Source organism: Acipenser ruthenus, chromosome 5, assembly GCF_902713425.1.
Source record: "Acipenser ruthenus chromosome 5, fAciRut3.2 maternal haplotype, whole genome shotgun sequence".
Taxonomy (NCBI): Eukaryota; Metazoa; Chordata; class Actinopteri; order Acipenseriformes; family Acipenseridae; genus Acipenser; species Acipenser ruthenus.
In genome coordinates this window covers 87,502,142-87,515,580 of record NC_081193.1, presented here as the reverse complement: position 1 = coordinate 87,515,580, position 13,439 = coordinate 87,502,142, and the positions used below count along the sequence as shown (strand labels likewise).

Here is a 13,439-nt window from a genome sequence, read left to right as displayed (position 1 = left end):
TCACCGCTACCACTCCCGTGCTGACTCGGGAGCGGCGAAGACGAGCACACGCTGTCTTCAGAAGCATGTGCCGTCAGCCGACCGCTTTTTTTCACACTGCAGGCCCGCCATTCAGCCAACCCAGAGCTACAGCGTCGGAGGACAACGCAGCTCTGGGCAGCTTACAGGCAAGCCTGCAGGCACCCGGCCAGACTACAGGGGTCGCTGGTGCGCGGTGAGCAACTGCAAAAGCCACAGAATCATCAGTGAAAGCAGGTAATCTAATCAGAGTTGGGAGCTTGTGTGCAGGAGTTAACAGACCTGTTTGTTTGACTGAGTCTGTCCTTCTGGGATGTGTAGTGAAAGTGCAGCGTGAGACCTGCGGGGGACACTGTTTGTGTGTGCTCTGAGAGAGAGAGAGGGAGAAAGTTATTTAAAATAACCAGAGGCTTCGCTGTATAAGCAATTACATCCTGGTAGTAAGACTGACTGAGAATGGCACCTGTTTTATTCAGATACCCCACACAAACATTCAAAGAAAACGTTTTTTCACAGGGTTCATTTTCAAGGGCCACTGGCAGCAAGGCTGTCCAATGAATGAGAGAAATGAGTTCATTTCCACAGGGAATAGCAGTTCAGAGGGAACAGTGGGAACAGTGGGCTGTGGCAGTTAACCTTAACGTGACAAATCAGAGATAACCCCCCCCCCCAAAAAACAGCATGGTTTTGATGAAGTGACCCCTCTGTATTTAACAATGTAGGTTGCATTCTGGAACACATCGGCTGCTGTATTACTTTTTTGCAACTAGTTCGGCCAATCAATGCTCATCTAGTTCCTCGTAGCTGATTGATTATATACTGAAAAAAAAAAGTAGAAATACAAACAGAATTGTAATAATTGTTTGTATGTGATGGTACTAGTAAAAGCCCACCTGGATTAGTCCATTTATTAGATTCACCCCCCTCTCACATGCCTACCCCTATGTTGCAATATTCACTGTACACCCCCTTTGCCCTGGACCCTCCACCTTTTAACCCCTTAAGGAACGACCTTCCTACAGATGTCAGGACTGCCCAGTCCCTGACCACATTCCGGCGCCTCCTTAAGACTCACCTCTTCAAACAGCACCTGTAGAACTCCTCTGTTGTATCCTGGGACACTATCACCCTTCATTTAAATATGCTTTATTTTGCTCTTATCTGCCCCCTATTTTACTGCATTTAATCCTGTACCTCAGAATATTGTAATCTCCCAAGTGTTTAATCTGTAGTATTTTGTACTTAATCATATCCTGATGTAACTATCACTACTTAATCATATCCTGATGTAACTTTCACTATTATCTGCTGTATTATTGAATTGTGGTTTGTCACACTTGAGAATTATTGTATTTCTTGTTCTTATTGTATGACTTATATTGTAACACTTGAATGTATTTGTATTTGCTTGCGATTGTAAGTCGCCCTGGATAAGGGCGTCTGCTAAGAAATAAATAATAATAATAATAATAATAATAAGGTACGCAAGGAATTGAGTGGTTGTTCAAACGGTTGCTTCTTAAAAGACATTTGAGAGTGACTCAAGTATGACGAGGAGGAAACTGACAATTTGGATGACCAGCTCCACCTGTTAGGAAGTTGTAAACCCTGTGTCGTACACCTCATTGCTAAAATAAGACACATTAAAAAAGTCCCTGGTGTGCAGCCTGAATAAACAGGGTTAAACAGTATCTGTAATCTAACCAAATTGGACATCTCAAAAAGGTGGCTGCCCTAACCACATCCTCCATACACTATAGGATGTATGCACCTCCTTCTCTGCCAGGTATGACTTGGCACACTGCCTGTGAAGAATGGGTGGCTGGTTTCTGCACATTGCCTTCTTTAACTTCCCCCTTGTGGCAGGCAGCGGAAGCACACCCAGCCTGCCACCAGAATCCTCGTCTACAGTGATATACTGTAGGCCTGAGCTAGAGCTCAGCTTAGCCTCCGGGGATCATCAGTCTGGAAGTGCACTAGCAGATAAGGCTCTAAGACTACAATACATAGAATTAAATGATTAGACTTTTGAAATGCAAGTTGTGTAAATAATAATAATTTTCAGTTTAAAATATAATTCAATTTTTTTTTTAAAGTACACGTGATTTAGCATTTATAGTACTACAGTACAGTACACCACACTACAATACAGTAAAACGCCTTTACTCAAATTATACATATTTATATACACATATACACTACATGATCAGTTAAATTTAAGATCAGTTAAGTTTATTTCAGTATTGCTGCCGATTGTATAATTGATTGCCTGACTTAACACTGCAGACATGAACGAGAAACGTATTTGTGTGTATATATAATATTTATTTTTATTTATTTATTTTTTTTCCAGAGATAACCTCGGACCTTTAAAAGTGGACGAGGTTCTCACCAGCTTCGACAACACCGGGAATGTCTGTAAGTGTGATATATTTCTAGCTACATGCCTTGTGTGCATCTGTCTGTGTGCAAGGGGTTTCTGGGTACGTTTAGATACTGATACAGTGTGATGAGTGGCTGAGGGGCCAGGAATCTAGTACTTGCTTGGAAAGTGTAGTTAAGCAGTATACTGTATTTATTTTACCAGGACCCATTTTGATCTTGGCCTCATTTACAAGGGATTCCCAACAACACAATGCAATGAAGCCAGCTGCATTCACGCACGCATATGCACTACATTAGCTATGAGACATTATTCTGCATTAGTCATTCTTACAAATCAGATACTAACTAAAGGAAATGTTCTGCTATGTGAAGAAGGTGTGGGCTGGTTAGAGTGGATGGCAGTCCTTGTTTAAGGTTCTCGGTGCACATGGTACTTGTACCAGGACCTTTTAAAATAACTTAACATACAAAGCAATACCAGTGGGGCATTAACGGTAACCACCCAAGCCTACAGTATATAAGCTGAAAGCGCGTACAAACTCCTGAAGTTTTATTCCGTGGCCCCAGGTGAGTACGTTTGCACTGTTTGCTTTCTAGGTAATGAATATCTTTCTGTTGCTTCACATCAAAATGACACTGTAGGTGTATTTATAGCAGCACCACCCCCAGGAGCTCAGGATTGTATCGTGATTGCAAACTGCTGCAGTAGCACCCCACACCCTTTCCTGTGTCCATGTGGAAGCAGTGTGCAGATCCTCCCAATCAGAGCCTCTGTGCCACTAGCTGGCAGCACTGCACAGGAGATGAGTGAAAAGACTCGAGAGAGAGTTTATCAGATGCATGAGTACTCAGAGGTCTGAGGTGAAGATGTATCATTAGGAAGAATGCACCGTGGCATTAAAGCAAGTGCAGACTTCATTAAATAACCAATAGGCTGGTGCTCTGTGTCCTTGACTGACAGATTCCTGTGGTCAGAGTGTGTGGGCAACTCTTCAGAGCTCTTTATCCAGTGCTGAATGAAAAATAATTAAAAATAGTTGTTATGCAATAGCTGATAAAAAAAAAGAAGATTCTAAAAATGAAAGTGTGATACAATACAAGGGGGTTATGTGGGGCTGAGAAACAAATTCTGTATTCTACTTGGGATCCACATAACGTTGTGCGCGATCTGGTAGTCTAAAAAAAAAAATAAAACTACATTCACACACAAAATAAAAAAAAAATGACAGACTGGATCGTGTTGTGGAAGGGAGACCGTAACCGTATGAATATGGTGTGTATGATCAGTACAGCCTGTCTGCATTGTGGAATGGTGTGTATGATCAGTACAGCCTGTCTGCATTGTGGAATGGTGTGTATGATCAGTACAGCCTGTCTGCATTGTGGAATGGTGTGTATGATCAGTACAGCCTGTCTGCATTGTGGAATGGTGTGTATGATCAGTACAGCCTGTCTGCATTGTGGAATGGTGTGTATGATCAGTACAGCCTCTCTGCGTTGTGGAATGGTGTGTATGATCAGTACAGCCTCTCTGCATTGTGGAATGGTGTGTATGATCAGTACAGCCTGTCTGCATTGTGGAATGGTGTGTATGATCAGTACAGCCTCTCTGCATTGTGGAATGGTGTGTATGATCAGTACAGCCTCTCTGCATTGTGGAATGGTGTGTATGATTAAAGGGAATGTCAAATCAAATTAGAATTTTGCTGCACAGTTAACCCATTGTGCCACCCTTAGCAGCTAAATAGACTAAACACAGTTATTGCTGTGCTTGCCATATAAATGACAAAACAGAAAAAACCCTGTTTTTTTTGTCTTATTATTTCTCAATGATATGATACTGTACAGATGTAACTTTGAGATGATGCAGTGTTAATTGAGCCAGTAAAAATAACACATTTAAATGGCCGAGCTTCTATTTTGGACAAAAAAACCCACAAAAAAAACAAAGCAGCACAAAAAATTGTGGTAACATTTTCAGTTGTAATTCCATGCTTTTACCTCTGGGAAAGGATGGTCTCTTTTCTTTTCTGCTAACGGGTCTTTAAGTCTAAACGGTATTAGTGTCAGGAACTGGAGTCACTGCACTCATCTATCCTCGGAGCCCCCGCTGCTTGGTAAAATGCCATTTTCGGCAAGGACAGAAGTTCTTGCCACCAAAATCATCGCCCAGCATTTTGCCTTTCAGCAAAACACAAAGGGTAATTGAATTGCTGTGCTCATTTTCTCGTAAACATTTCTAAGCCCTGCAGCTTGATACCAATACAGCGCGGTGACACAGGCTGGTCACCCCTCCCAACACAGAGGATACATGAACTGATGCGTTGTGTCTCCACGGCTGTATTGTACCAAGCGGTACACACAGCTGGACTCGAAGGGGGGGGGGGGGGGGGGGGGCTGTGTAATCTGACAGCTTGTAATGTAAGAGTAATACGTTTGTGTTTGGGAAGAAGTGCATTGTCTGCAATAAAACACCATCCCCAAGCAATCTGCCGTCCTGTCTGTCTGCTGTCAGTCATGCACTCTGTTATATGAATAAAGATTAAATACTAGGCTGGCTGTGTCTGGTAGTTAGTGGGAATGAATGAATATCTTGGGAGAGTTTAGGATGCTTGCATTCTTAAAGGAGTGCAAACCAAGGCCTTCAAATACATTAGCAGCATTATCACTGGACCCTGCGTAAGATCTTTGAGTTCTTTGATGTATTTCCCTTTATTTGGGGATACTGTATACAGACTGTGCATGCACAGTCCCTTAGCAAAGGAAGTTTACATGGCCTTGTTCCTGCTACCATCTGGTAAAGGTCAATATCCTCCTTGGAAATCTAAAAAAGTAAAATAACAAGAAATAAGCACAAAGAGATATTTAAATGTAGAGATCAGAAAAAGATCAGAGGAAAGAACACTGATTGTAAAGCCTTGCTTAGCGCTGCCTCCATTCATAATGTCCCTCTCGGTCATTCTAGGACATTATTGTAGCTGTTTTTTGTATCAGACTCTCTCTACCCAGGAAAGAAAGCATGGGGTCTCTTCTATGTGCAAACCAACATGAAGGACTGCATTAAAGCATGGTAGATTCAGAGACGAGAATGATAATCATCTGCGTGAACCCTTAAACACATCACCTGAAGCTGGGAATCATGCAAAGCAAGACTAGCTAACAACCAGTCTCCAGCTGCAGTGAACTGAATGCCTGACTGTGTGGCAACAGATGCCTTTCTTTTAAATTGCCTAGGAAGTGTGTATACTGTGTAAAACACAGCAAAGGGGTTTGATGGTACTTTTCTAAGGTGCATTTCAATGTGACTGTATTGACATTTTGGAACACCTCATTTGAGGTTGCCTGGTAAGTGATAGAGCGAAGTTAATTTCTTAGAGGAATGCAACACGCGCATGAATGAATACTGTGTAAGAAAGAGGTGATTAGGTGGAATAATTGTCCAGTTCCTGCTCACTATTGCTCACCATTGGGGTTTGTAATAGTAATAGCAGGTTTTAGCAGCCTGACACAGGGCAATCCCTTTACACTTACCTTTGACCCCCACATTACGCGTGCCTGTGCATAACATGCCTGTGCAAATACGGCTTTGGTTTCAGATAACAGAGAGATAACTATCTGGATGCTTTGCCGGTCATTCTGCTTGCCCTGTGCCTAAAACCAGGGTCAGTGTGCAGGTTTTTTAAGTCACCCCTTCAAGCACTTAATTAATCTCATGCATTAATAGGCCTAGATAGCTCAAAAGGTACTCAGCGGTTTGGCCCTTTCATTGTTCGGAATGTTCATTCAGTACCTGCCCCGCCCCTCCATCCTCTAGTAAATCCAACTAATGATGGTACAAGCTGAAAGCCCATGTATTTTATTCTTCTTGACCTATTCATAAACTATGGACACATGCTCATAGTAGATTAGTGCACCAATATGTGGATTAAGGTAATCCACACTCCAGAGTTGGACCAAATTGAATAGATCATGAACACATCCATTTTATTTTTGTTTCTTTATTATTATTATTATTATTATTATTATTATTATTATTATTATTATTATTATTATTATTATTATTTTATTTCTTAGCAGACGCCCTTATCCAGGGTGACTTACAGTTGTTACAAGATATCACATTATTTCTACATACAATTACCCATTTATACAGTTGGGTTTTTACTGGAGCAATCTAGGTAAAGTACCTTGCTCAAGGATATGTATCAGTGCATTTGTGCACTCCTCTGTATATGTAAAAGGCAGCATGTTTTATCCCTGTAAATATTAGTAGTTAATATAAATACTTTACTATGGGGCAAGTCTATTATTCACTTCTATTTTTTTAAAGTGGAGAATAAAAAGCACTTAAGTAGTTTGTTTCTTGTTTTGTGACACTACGGCAGAGCTGCTCTGGAAATATGCCCTTGTTTTATTTCTTATAAGTCTTGTGAGAATGTTGTGATTGCAGTTTCTTTTGAGTGGGACTTGTTCATAGCACACAGTGCCCATTGGTGGCAGAATGTTGTAACTGCTGGCTCTCCGTTGTCTTTCTACAAATGGCACAACAACATACATTGTAAAGCAAACCGTATTGCTGTCTGAAACCAGCATGTGGCTGGAAACATGCATGCTGTTAACCCTTTCTGTTTTTTGGCTATAAAGTGAAAACATGCCTGTAGTTTCCAGAATGCCTTTGGCGGCTGAATGCTTTTTTATATTGTAACTGTTGCAAGAAAAATGTGTCGGGTCTAGACTATGTGAACCATTTTGCATGTGTAAAAACATATAAAATGTAGGCAATTCAGAACAACAATTTTTATATTTCACTGTATCAGATTTTGTCAAATAATACAAATTGGTTGTTTTTATTTAGGAAGGATTTGCTATAGAATAACCCACAGGCCTAAATCATCTGTTACAATACACAAAGCAGTGAGTTTAGTGTTGTTAAATGGGGTTTACTGCCTGGCTGACGAAACGCAGACAATGAGAGAACACAATATGGATTAATGAGTATGTTTGTTCCTCTTATTTTCTAAAGGAGCATTGATTTTCTTTACATGGCTTTATGCTCCCCTCTCGCTGTATTTCTGTTGATAATAGGCTTCCATTGACAATGATATTCAGTAAAGTCTTTTTGCTTGGCATTTCAGTTTGCTGTTTGCGCTGCTCCTAATTGAACACATTACATTATGCTGAGCCTCCTTATATGCAATAAGAACATTGTTTGGTCTTAGACTTCATCGGTTCAGTAATGATGTAGGAGGCAAACCCCTTTACAACCTCAAAAATGAAAGCTTTGACTTGTTTAACTAAGGTCCTCCCTAAATGCCTCTGTAATCATGTGTTTCTTCTTTTGGAAAATGGGATGGATAAATACTTTTTTAATGCGGTTTTGATACCTTCATTCGGTGACCTATTTGGCTGCTGGCAGTGTGATACAAATGCCACTCTTCCACAGACTAGGATTATAAAGCTACTCTTGGTTGTATGTTCACAATCAAAGCCAGACCAACTGTTTCAACTGTATTAGCAGATCCTACAACATTTCCAACAGAAAGTGTTCACGTTATGGATGCACCACATTAACACTTTGAAAATCTGTACTATCTGGGGGGTCCCCGTAAGGCTCACCTGGTAAAGGCACAGCCGCATGGTGTGCAGGGTGAGGCTCAGTCCGGGGAGCGCAGGTTCATGTCCTGGCTGTGCGGTTTGGCAGTTCTTAGCTGGGGAACACCACAGGGGTCATTGTGCTGGCTCTCCAGTGTTCTAGGGAGACAAAATCAGCAGAGACTGTTTCAAAATGGACACCTGCTGGGCTGGCCTTTGTCCTGCATGGGCTGATAAAGAGGCATCTGTCTTGGTCGTAAGATTGGAGTACGCCCACTAACCTTTTTTTGGTTGGTTTCTGACAAATAATAAAGATATCTTGAGTGCATTATCTGTGAATTGCCTGACTTATCTGCTCCAGCCTGGCCTCAATCAGTCAAGACCCAGAGCACTACTGTGAAAGTTCCTGGCCTGGCCACTGGGGGTGCTGTCCCCACACTGACAGGTCACAAACAGGCTTGTTTGTTTATCAGCAACGGGGGCAGCACAAGGTGTCTCGCCTGCTGTGCTGGTGAATTCCAGCCTAAAGCAGGAGGTGTGTTTTTGTGGAGATGTACCCCCTGTGGTCCCCTGACTCTCCTGTTAGCATCATTATGCTAATCTTATACTCACATAATACTAATTATATCCTGTTAAACAATAGCTTTACCCAGGATCACATTCAGGGTGGGAGCTGAGGCAGCGTCGGCCTTTGTTTACAGAACATTTGTATTGGTGGCAAGTAATTAGTGCTGATGTTTCAATATAATGGGACCTCCTGGGATAAACACTTGAATTCGCCCGCTACTGATAATTGTCCTGCTATTAAGATGTGTCCAAATATTAATTTTTTAAAAATTGAAATGCACCAAAAATATGAGTTCCCTGTGGGGATTTTAAAACATGCCAGTGGCTTGTTTTCTTCTGTAAAATGTGCAGCACGATTGTTTATTTCCTTTTTGTTTCTAAAGGAAAGACATGCTCTCACTTAAATGTAATTGTTCACATGTAACTGCTCAAATACCCTTGCCCACCAAAGCACTGCCTCCCACTATTACACAATATGTAAGTTCATGTATAAACATGTTTAATCCTAAAGCTGGAACCTTCCAGTATCGTGGGTGTTTCTGTTTTGATGCATGCAACCAAACCAAACTTGGCTGGAGTCACTTGGCATTCTGCAACAATGGCTTGTGTTAATGAGTGGAATGCACAGGTGGCAATGGGGTCTGCGATGGTTAGGGATAAGCAGGACTTAAGCCTTTTTTCTGTTGGCTGTTTGGTCCTGGGTTGAGCTAATCCCATGATGATCCAGTGCTGAAAAAAGTTAACTAAATAAAACGGGGGTGGGGTGAGTGTTTTCTTTGTGTGTGTGACTTACAGGGGTCCAGGCATTGTGGAATCTCATTGAACAGAGGATCAGGCTTTTCCTTCTATCAAATGCTTAAATGGCATTGACTCTGCCATAGAATAGAACAGTTCCTCCTCAACAAATAGCATGTAGATTATTACAAGTAAATTGTTCATCATTGTGGGAAAAATGTTATTTAAAAAAAGATTATTTGTCCCAAAGTGTTTGACATTCTACCCTTGGCACTGTTTAGGAACATTTATTCCCATGAAGTGTAGTGTTATACTTGGAAGTCTAAATCCAGGCAAAAGAAACTCCAACCAATGTCCATCTAAACCCTTCTTACGTCTGTAACAAACCTTTGGGTTGTTTTGCATCAACGGCTAATGTCAGATTTCCCGTCTACCATCTTAGGAAACTTGCTCTGATAACACTAAAGCTGTGCTAAATCGATGCTGGGATGCTATTTCATGCATTTGTATTACAGCTTCGGTTGACTATTGCAGTTCTCTTGTTGCTGGCCCCAAAGTTTCATTTCAAAGACTTCAGCTGGTTTGGAATGCAGAGTAGTGACAGGCATCATCTTCACAAGTCTTTAGCCAGCCTCCACGCTGGTTACCAGTAGTGATCGCACTACCATTTTAAAATCTTCTCAGATCTTGAATTGATAGTAAGCAAACTTGTTAAATTTGCAGATGACATAAAAATAGGAGGAGTGGCAAACACTGTTGCAGCAGCAAAGGTCATTCAAAATGATCTAGACAGCATTCAGAACTGGGCAGACACATGGCAAATTACATTTAATAAAGAAAAGTGTAAGGTACTGCACGCAGGCAATAAAAATGTGCATTATAAATATCATATGGGAGATACTAAAATTGAAGAAGGAATCTATCAAAAAGATCTAGGAGTTTATGTTGACTTAGAAATGTCTTCATCTAGGCAATGTGGGGAAGCTATAAAAAAAAGGCCAACAAGATGCTCGGATGTATATAGTGAAAAGTGTTGAATTTAAATCAGGGGAAGTAATGTTAAAACTTTACAATGCATTAGTAAGACCTCATCTAGAATATTGTGTTCAGTTCTAGTCACCTCGCTACAAAAAGGATATTGCTACTCTAGAAAGAGTGCAAAGAAGAGTGACCAGAATTATCCCATGATTAGTGCGTATGTCAAGGTCAAATTGTTAAGAAACTTAAGGGTAGATTCACAAAGCTAATTCCTCAGAATTGTCATGAGCACAATTGTTTTATTTTTCTGAAGAGAAATTGTGCTTGTGACGATTTTAGAGTCTGTTTCATCTCATCCCTGGGTGAGAGTTGAGACTGTCCAAAGCAGGGTTATTGGCAGTGCCAGTATTCAGACTCCAGACTCCAGACTTCTGGTGCCAGGGCATTTACAGTAGTTTTTTTGTCGAATGACTTGCGACATAAGAACGGCCCCTCATTATGGACTTAATAGAAGTAATAGTATAGAATAAAAAATACGGATATTTCTCTTCAGCATCTTGATCTGCTCTTTGGGTTGGCATAAAATATCAGGTGGTGGATTGATTGATTGATTGATTAAAGTTGACTGTGCATGTCTGAGCTTCATGGCAGTTTACACAGTAACGTTACATGTTTTTCTCGTATGGATAATAATTATTTTAAGACGATAATGCAACTAATTATCATGCCTGAATCATGGCAGAGAGAGTAATCACACACACACACACACACACACAATACTGTATATCAGGTTACCTAAATACAGTAATCTCACGTTACCTGGCTTAGAGTCTTTACTAACTAAACACCCTGCTGTTAAAAGTAACCCCTCTGTCAGGTTCCTTGCACTCTGCGTTTCTCTTCTTGATCACCAGAGGGCTGGAAGCAAGGGGCGTCTGCGCTGTCAGCAGTGTGTGCGTGTGTGTTTGCTATGTGTTTGTTGTGTGTTTGTTTTCTTCTGTTGCAGGGTCATTTAAAAATAGTCTCTCAAGTGAAATGTTTGAGAAGGCAGGGAATGATAATAACAATGATGATGAGGTATGATGAAACCCCTCCTCAGAGCACAAACAATGCAGTGTCTGAGAATGTGCTCAGGGCCCCCCCTCCAGGTTTTGTGGACCGTGCCAGTTGCAGCCCTCAGCCCCTCTCTCTTTTCGTTTGGCTGCGAAGGTGTTAATGCTGCGCTCAGCCCTTGGGATCCAATCTTTTGATGTAATTAAAGGTAATTGGTTATATTGCTCCTCCCTGCCCTCCCCGAAAGTTTTTTGTTTATTGCTTACTCTGCTCAATAAAGCTTCAATTCAGGGCCCTCAAAGATGCTGGATGTCTGAAACCCCGATCTCTGAACTACCTTGGGCAGGATTTGTGGACCAATTATTCCCCTCTGTATAGTTTGGTTACACTATGAAAAGTAAATGACCAGTGAAAAAAAGCTCATAGGGGCGGCATACCCAGCAGCAAGGAATTAACGTAGGATGGGTAATAATGTGGGGTAATGAGAAAGTGATTTTTGTGTGGGCTGGTGTTTTTTTTTTGGCTGGTACTTTTGTTGCACTTTCTCCCTTCTATGCCAAAAGAACCTGAATAAAGAGCCCTTGAGTTTGTTAGCTCTGCATTCCAGCATGTTAATAGTTTTCTTTTATTAAATAATCCAGTCCTCTCAACTATACTGCTGTTTGTTTTCCACTATGATAAAACTGACTGACATGCACCCCCCTTTTAATTTGTTTAGTTGTTTGATAATGAATTGTCGGTGCTATTATTATTCGTGTTATTAGTGGTAATATTTGTGGTGTTATTTTTATTTTTTGCTTGTTGAGTTGCCCAGGCTCCGTACAGCAAAATGAATGTTACTGGAACAGTGGCAGAATGGCTCATTAGCTCTGGAGCTGGTCGGACAGATACACTGTTTCACCCAGCAATACGCGAACTGGAAGAAAGAAGTCAAGCAGACAACTGTTTTCAGCTGCTATATTGGTTTAGTGAGTGCAGCTGCTTTGTGGTGATGAGAATTATTTGGAGGATCCACGCACTTGTATTGGGTTTTAGTTTTCACAATCTATCCTTGCAATGACAGATATCTAGTGTGCATTTTAACACAGCATTGTATATTGTCGATTGAATGCTGTTCTGTATGTGGGAGCGGTTTCGGAATGCTATATTGGAAGGGTGATGCACTTTCTTGCCCTCTCGCTCACTATTGCCAAAACTGAGGCACTCTTTGCCTAGCAACCGTTGCATTTCCAAATTAGCTGTTCTTAAGCCTAATGCACTTCATGATATTTTAAAACAAATACATCATTAATCTGATTAAATTCTTGGATGGAAGTGCGGTCCTCAAATCACTGTGTATCATTTATTATTGGGCAGGAATCCAAAAAAAGAGTCAAGCATTTGCAGGCTAGTTTTGTATTTCTAATGCACTGAATCCCCTCAAGCTCTGAACAGTGTTTATGGCAGCTTGGGTGTAATAGTCAGCATGATCCATCATGGAACACAGTTTTTAATTTGTTTATGCTTGTAATAAGTGTTCAGGTAGGGGGATAAGTTAACCAATTTTATTCAGGCAAAGGCAGATGTCCCTTGCATGCTGTGTAAATAAGACTTAAGTGTGATATTATTATAATACCTCTGTAATGCCCTCAAAAAATATTAGCCAAACAATTGCCATCCCAATCCCAGCAATACAAATATATTTGCATACCTTACACGTGTTCTTACAAGTTTTAATGTCCTGTAATGTGTCTACAGTCCGTTTATGTTTACTAAAATGTCAGCTAAATTTGCATCCCTTCTAAAAGCCACAATCGGCGCTTTCAGAAATATGTTTTCCATTTTCTCAGAATTATGAAGTATGCGTAAATGCTTCCAAACTATTTTTGAAATGCTGGGTAATAGTTTAGAATATGTCTTTATCAATGGTTGTCTCTTAACCCTCTCTTCCCTTTTCTTATGCTAGGGACATATTAAATGTGTTGCTCCGTGGTTAATCACACTCATACCTCCCACCCCTCCTCCCACAGACTTCTTGAAACCTGGTTTCAGGGGACTGGGAGATCTCGTTTGAGGAAACTTTTCTCTATCAAACCCTAAATCTCCCTTGGTGTGTCATGCAGTGGTCTGAA

General features: G+C 40.9%; 1 protein-coding gene across 1 annotated transcript in view; it reads left to right on the top strand.

Annotated features, from left to right (window-relative positions):
* camkmt (calmodulin-lysine N-methyltransferase) overlaps positions 1-13,439 on the top strand; it is a 164,728-nt gene that overhangs the window by 2,997 nt on the left and 148,292 nt on the right. Inside the window, exon 3 of the mRNA XM_034005550.3 lies at positions 2,372-2,436. Coding sequence (XP_033861441.2) covers positions 2,372-2,436 — 65 coding nt within the window. The remainder of the gene's footprint in view (positions 1-2,371; positions 2,437-13,439) is intronic.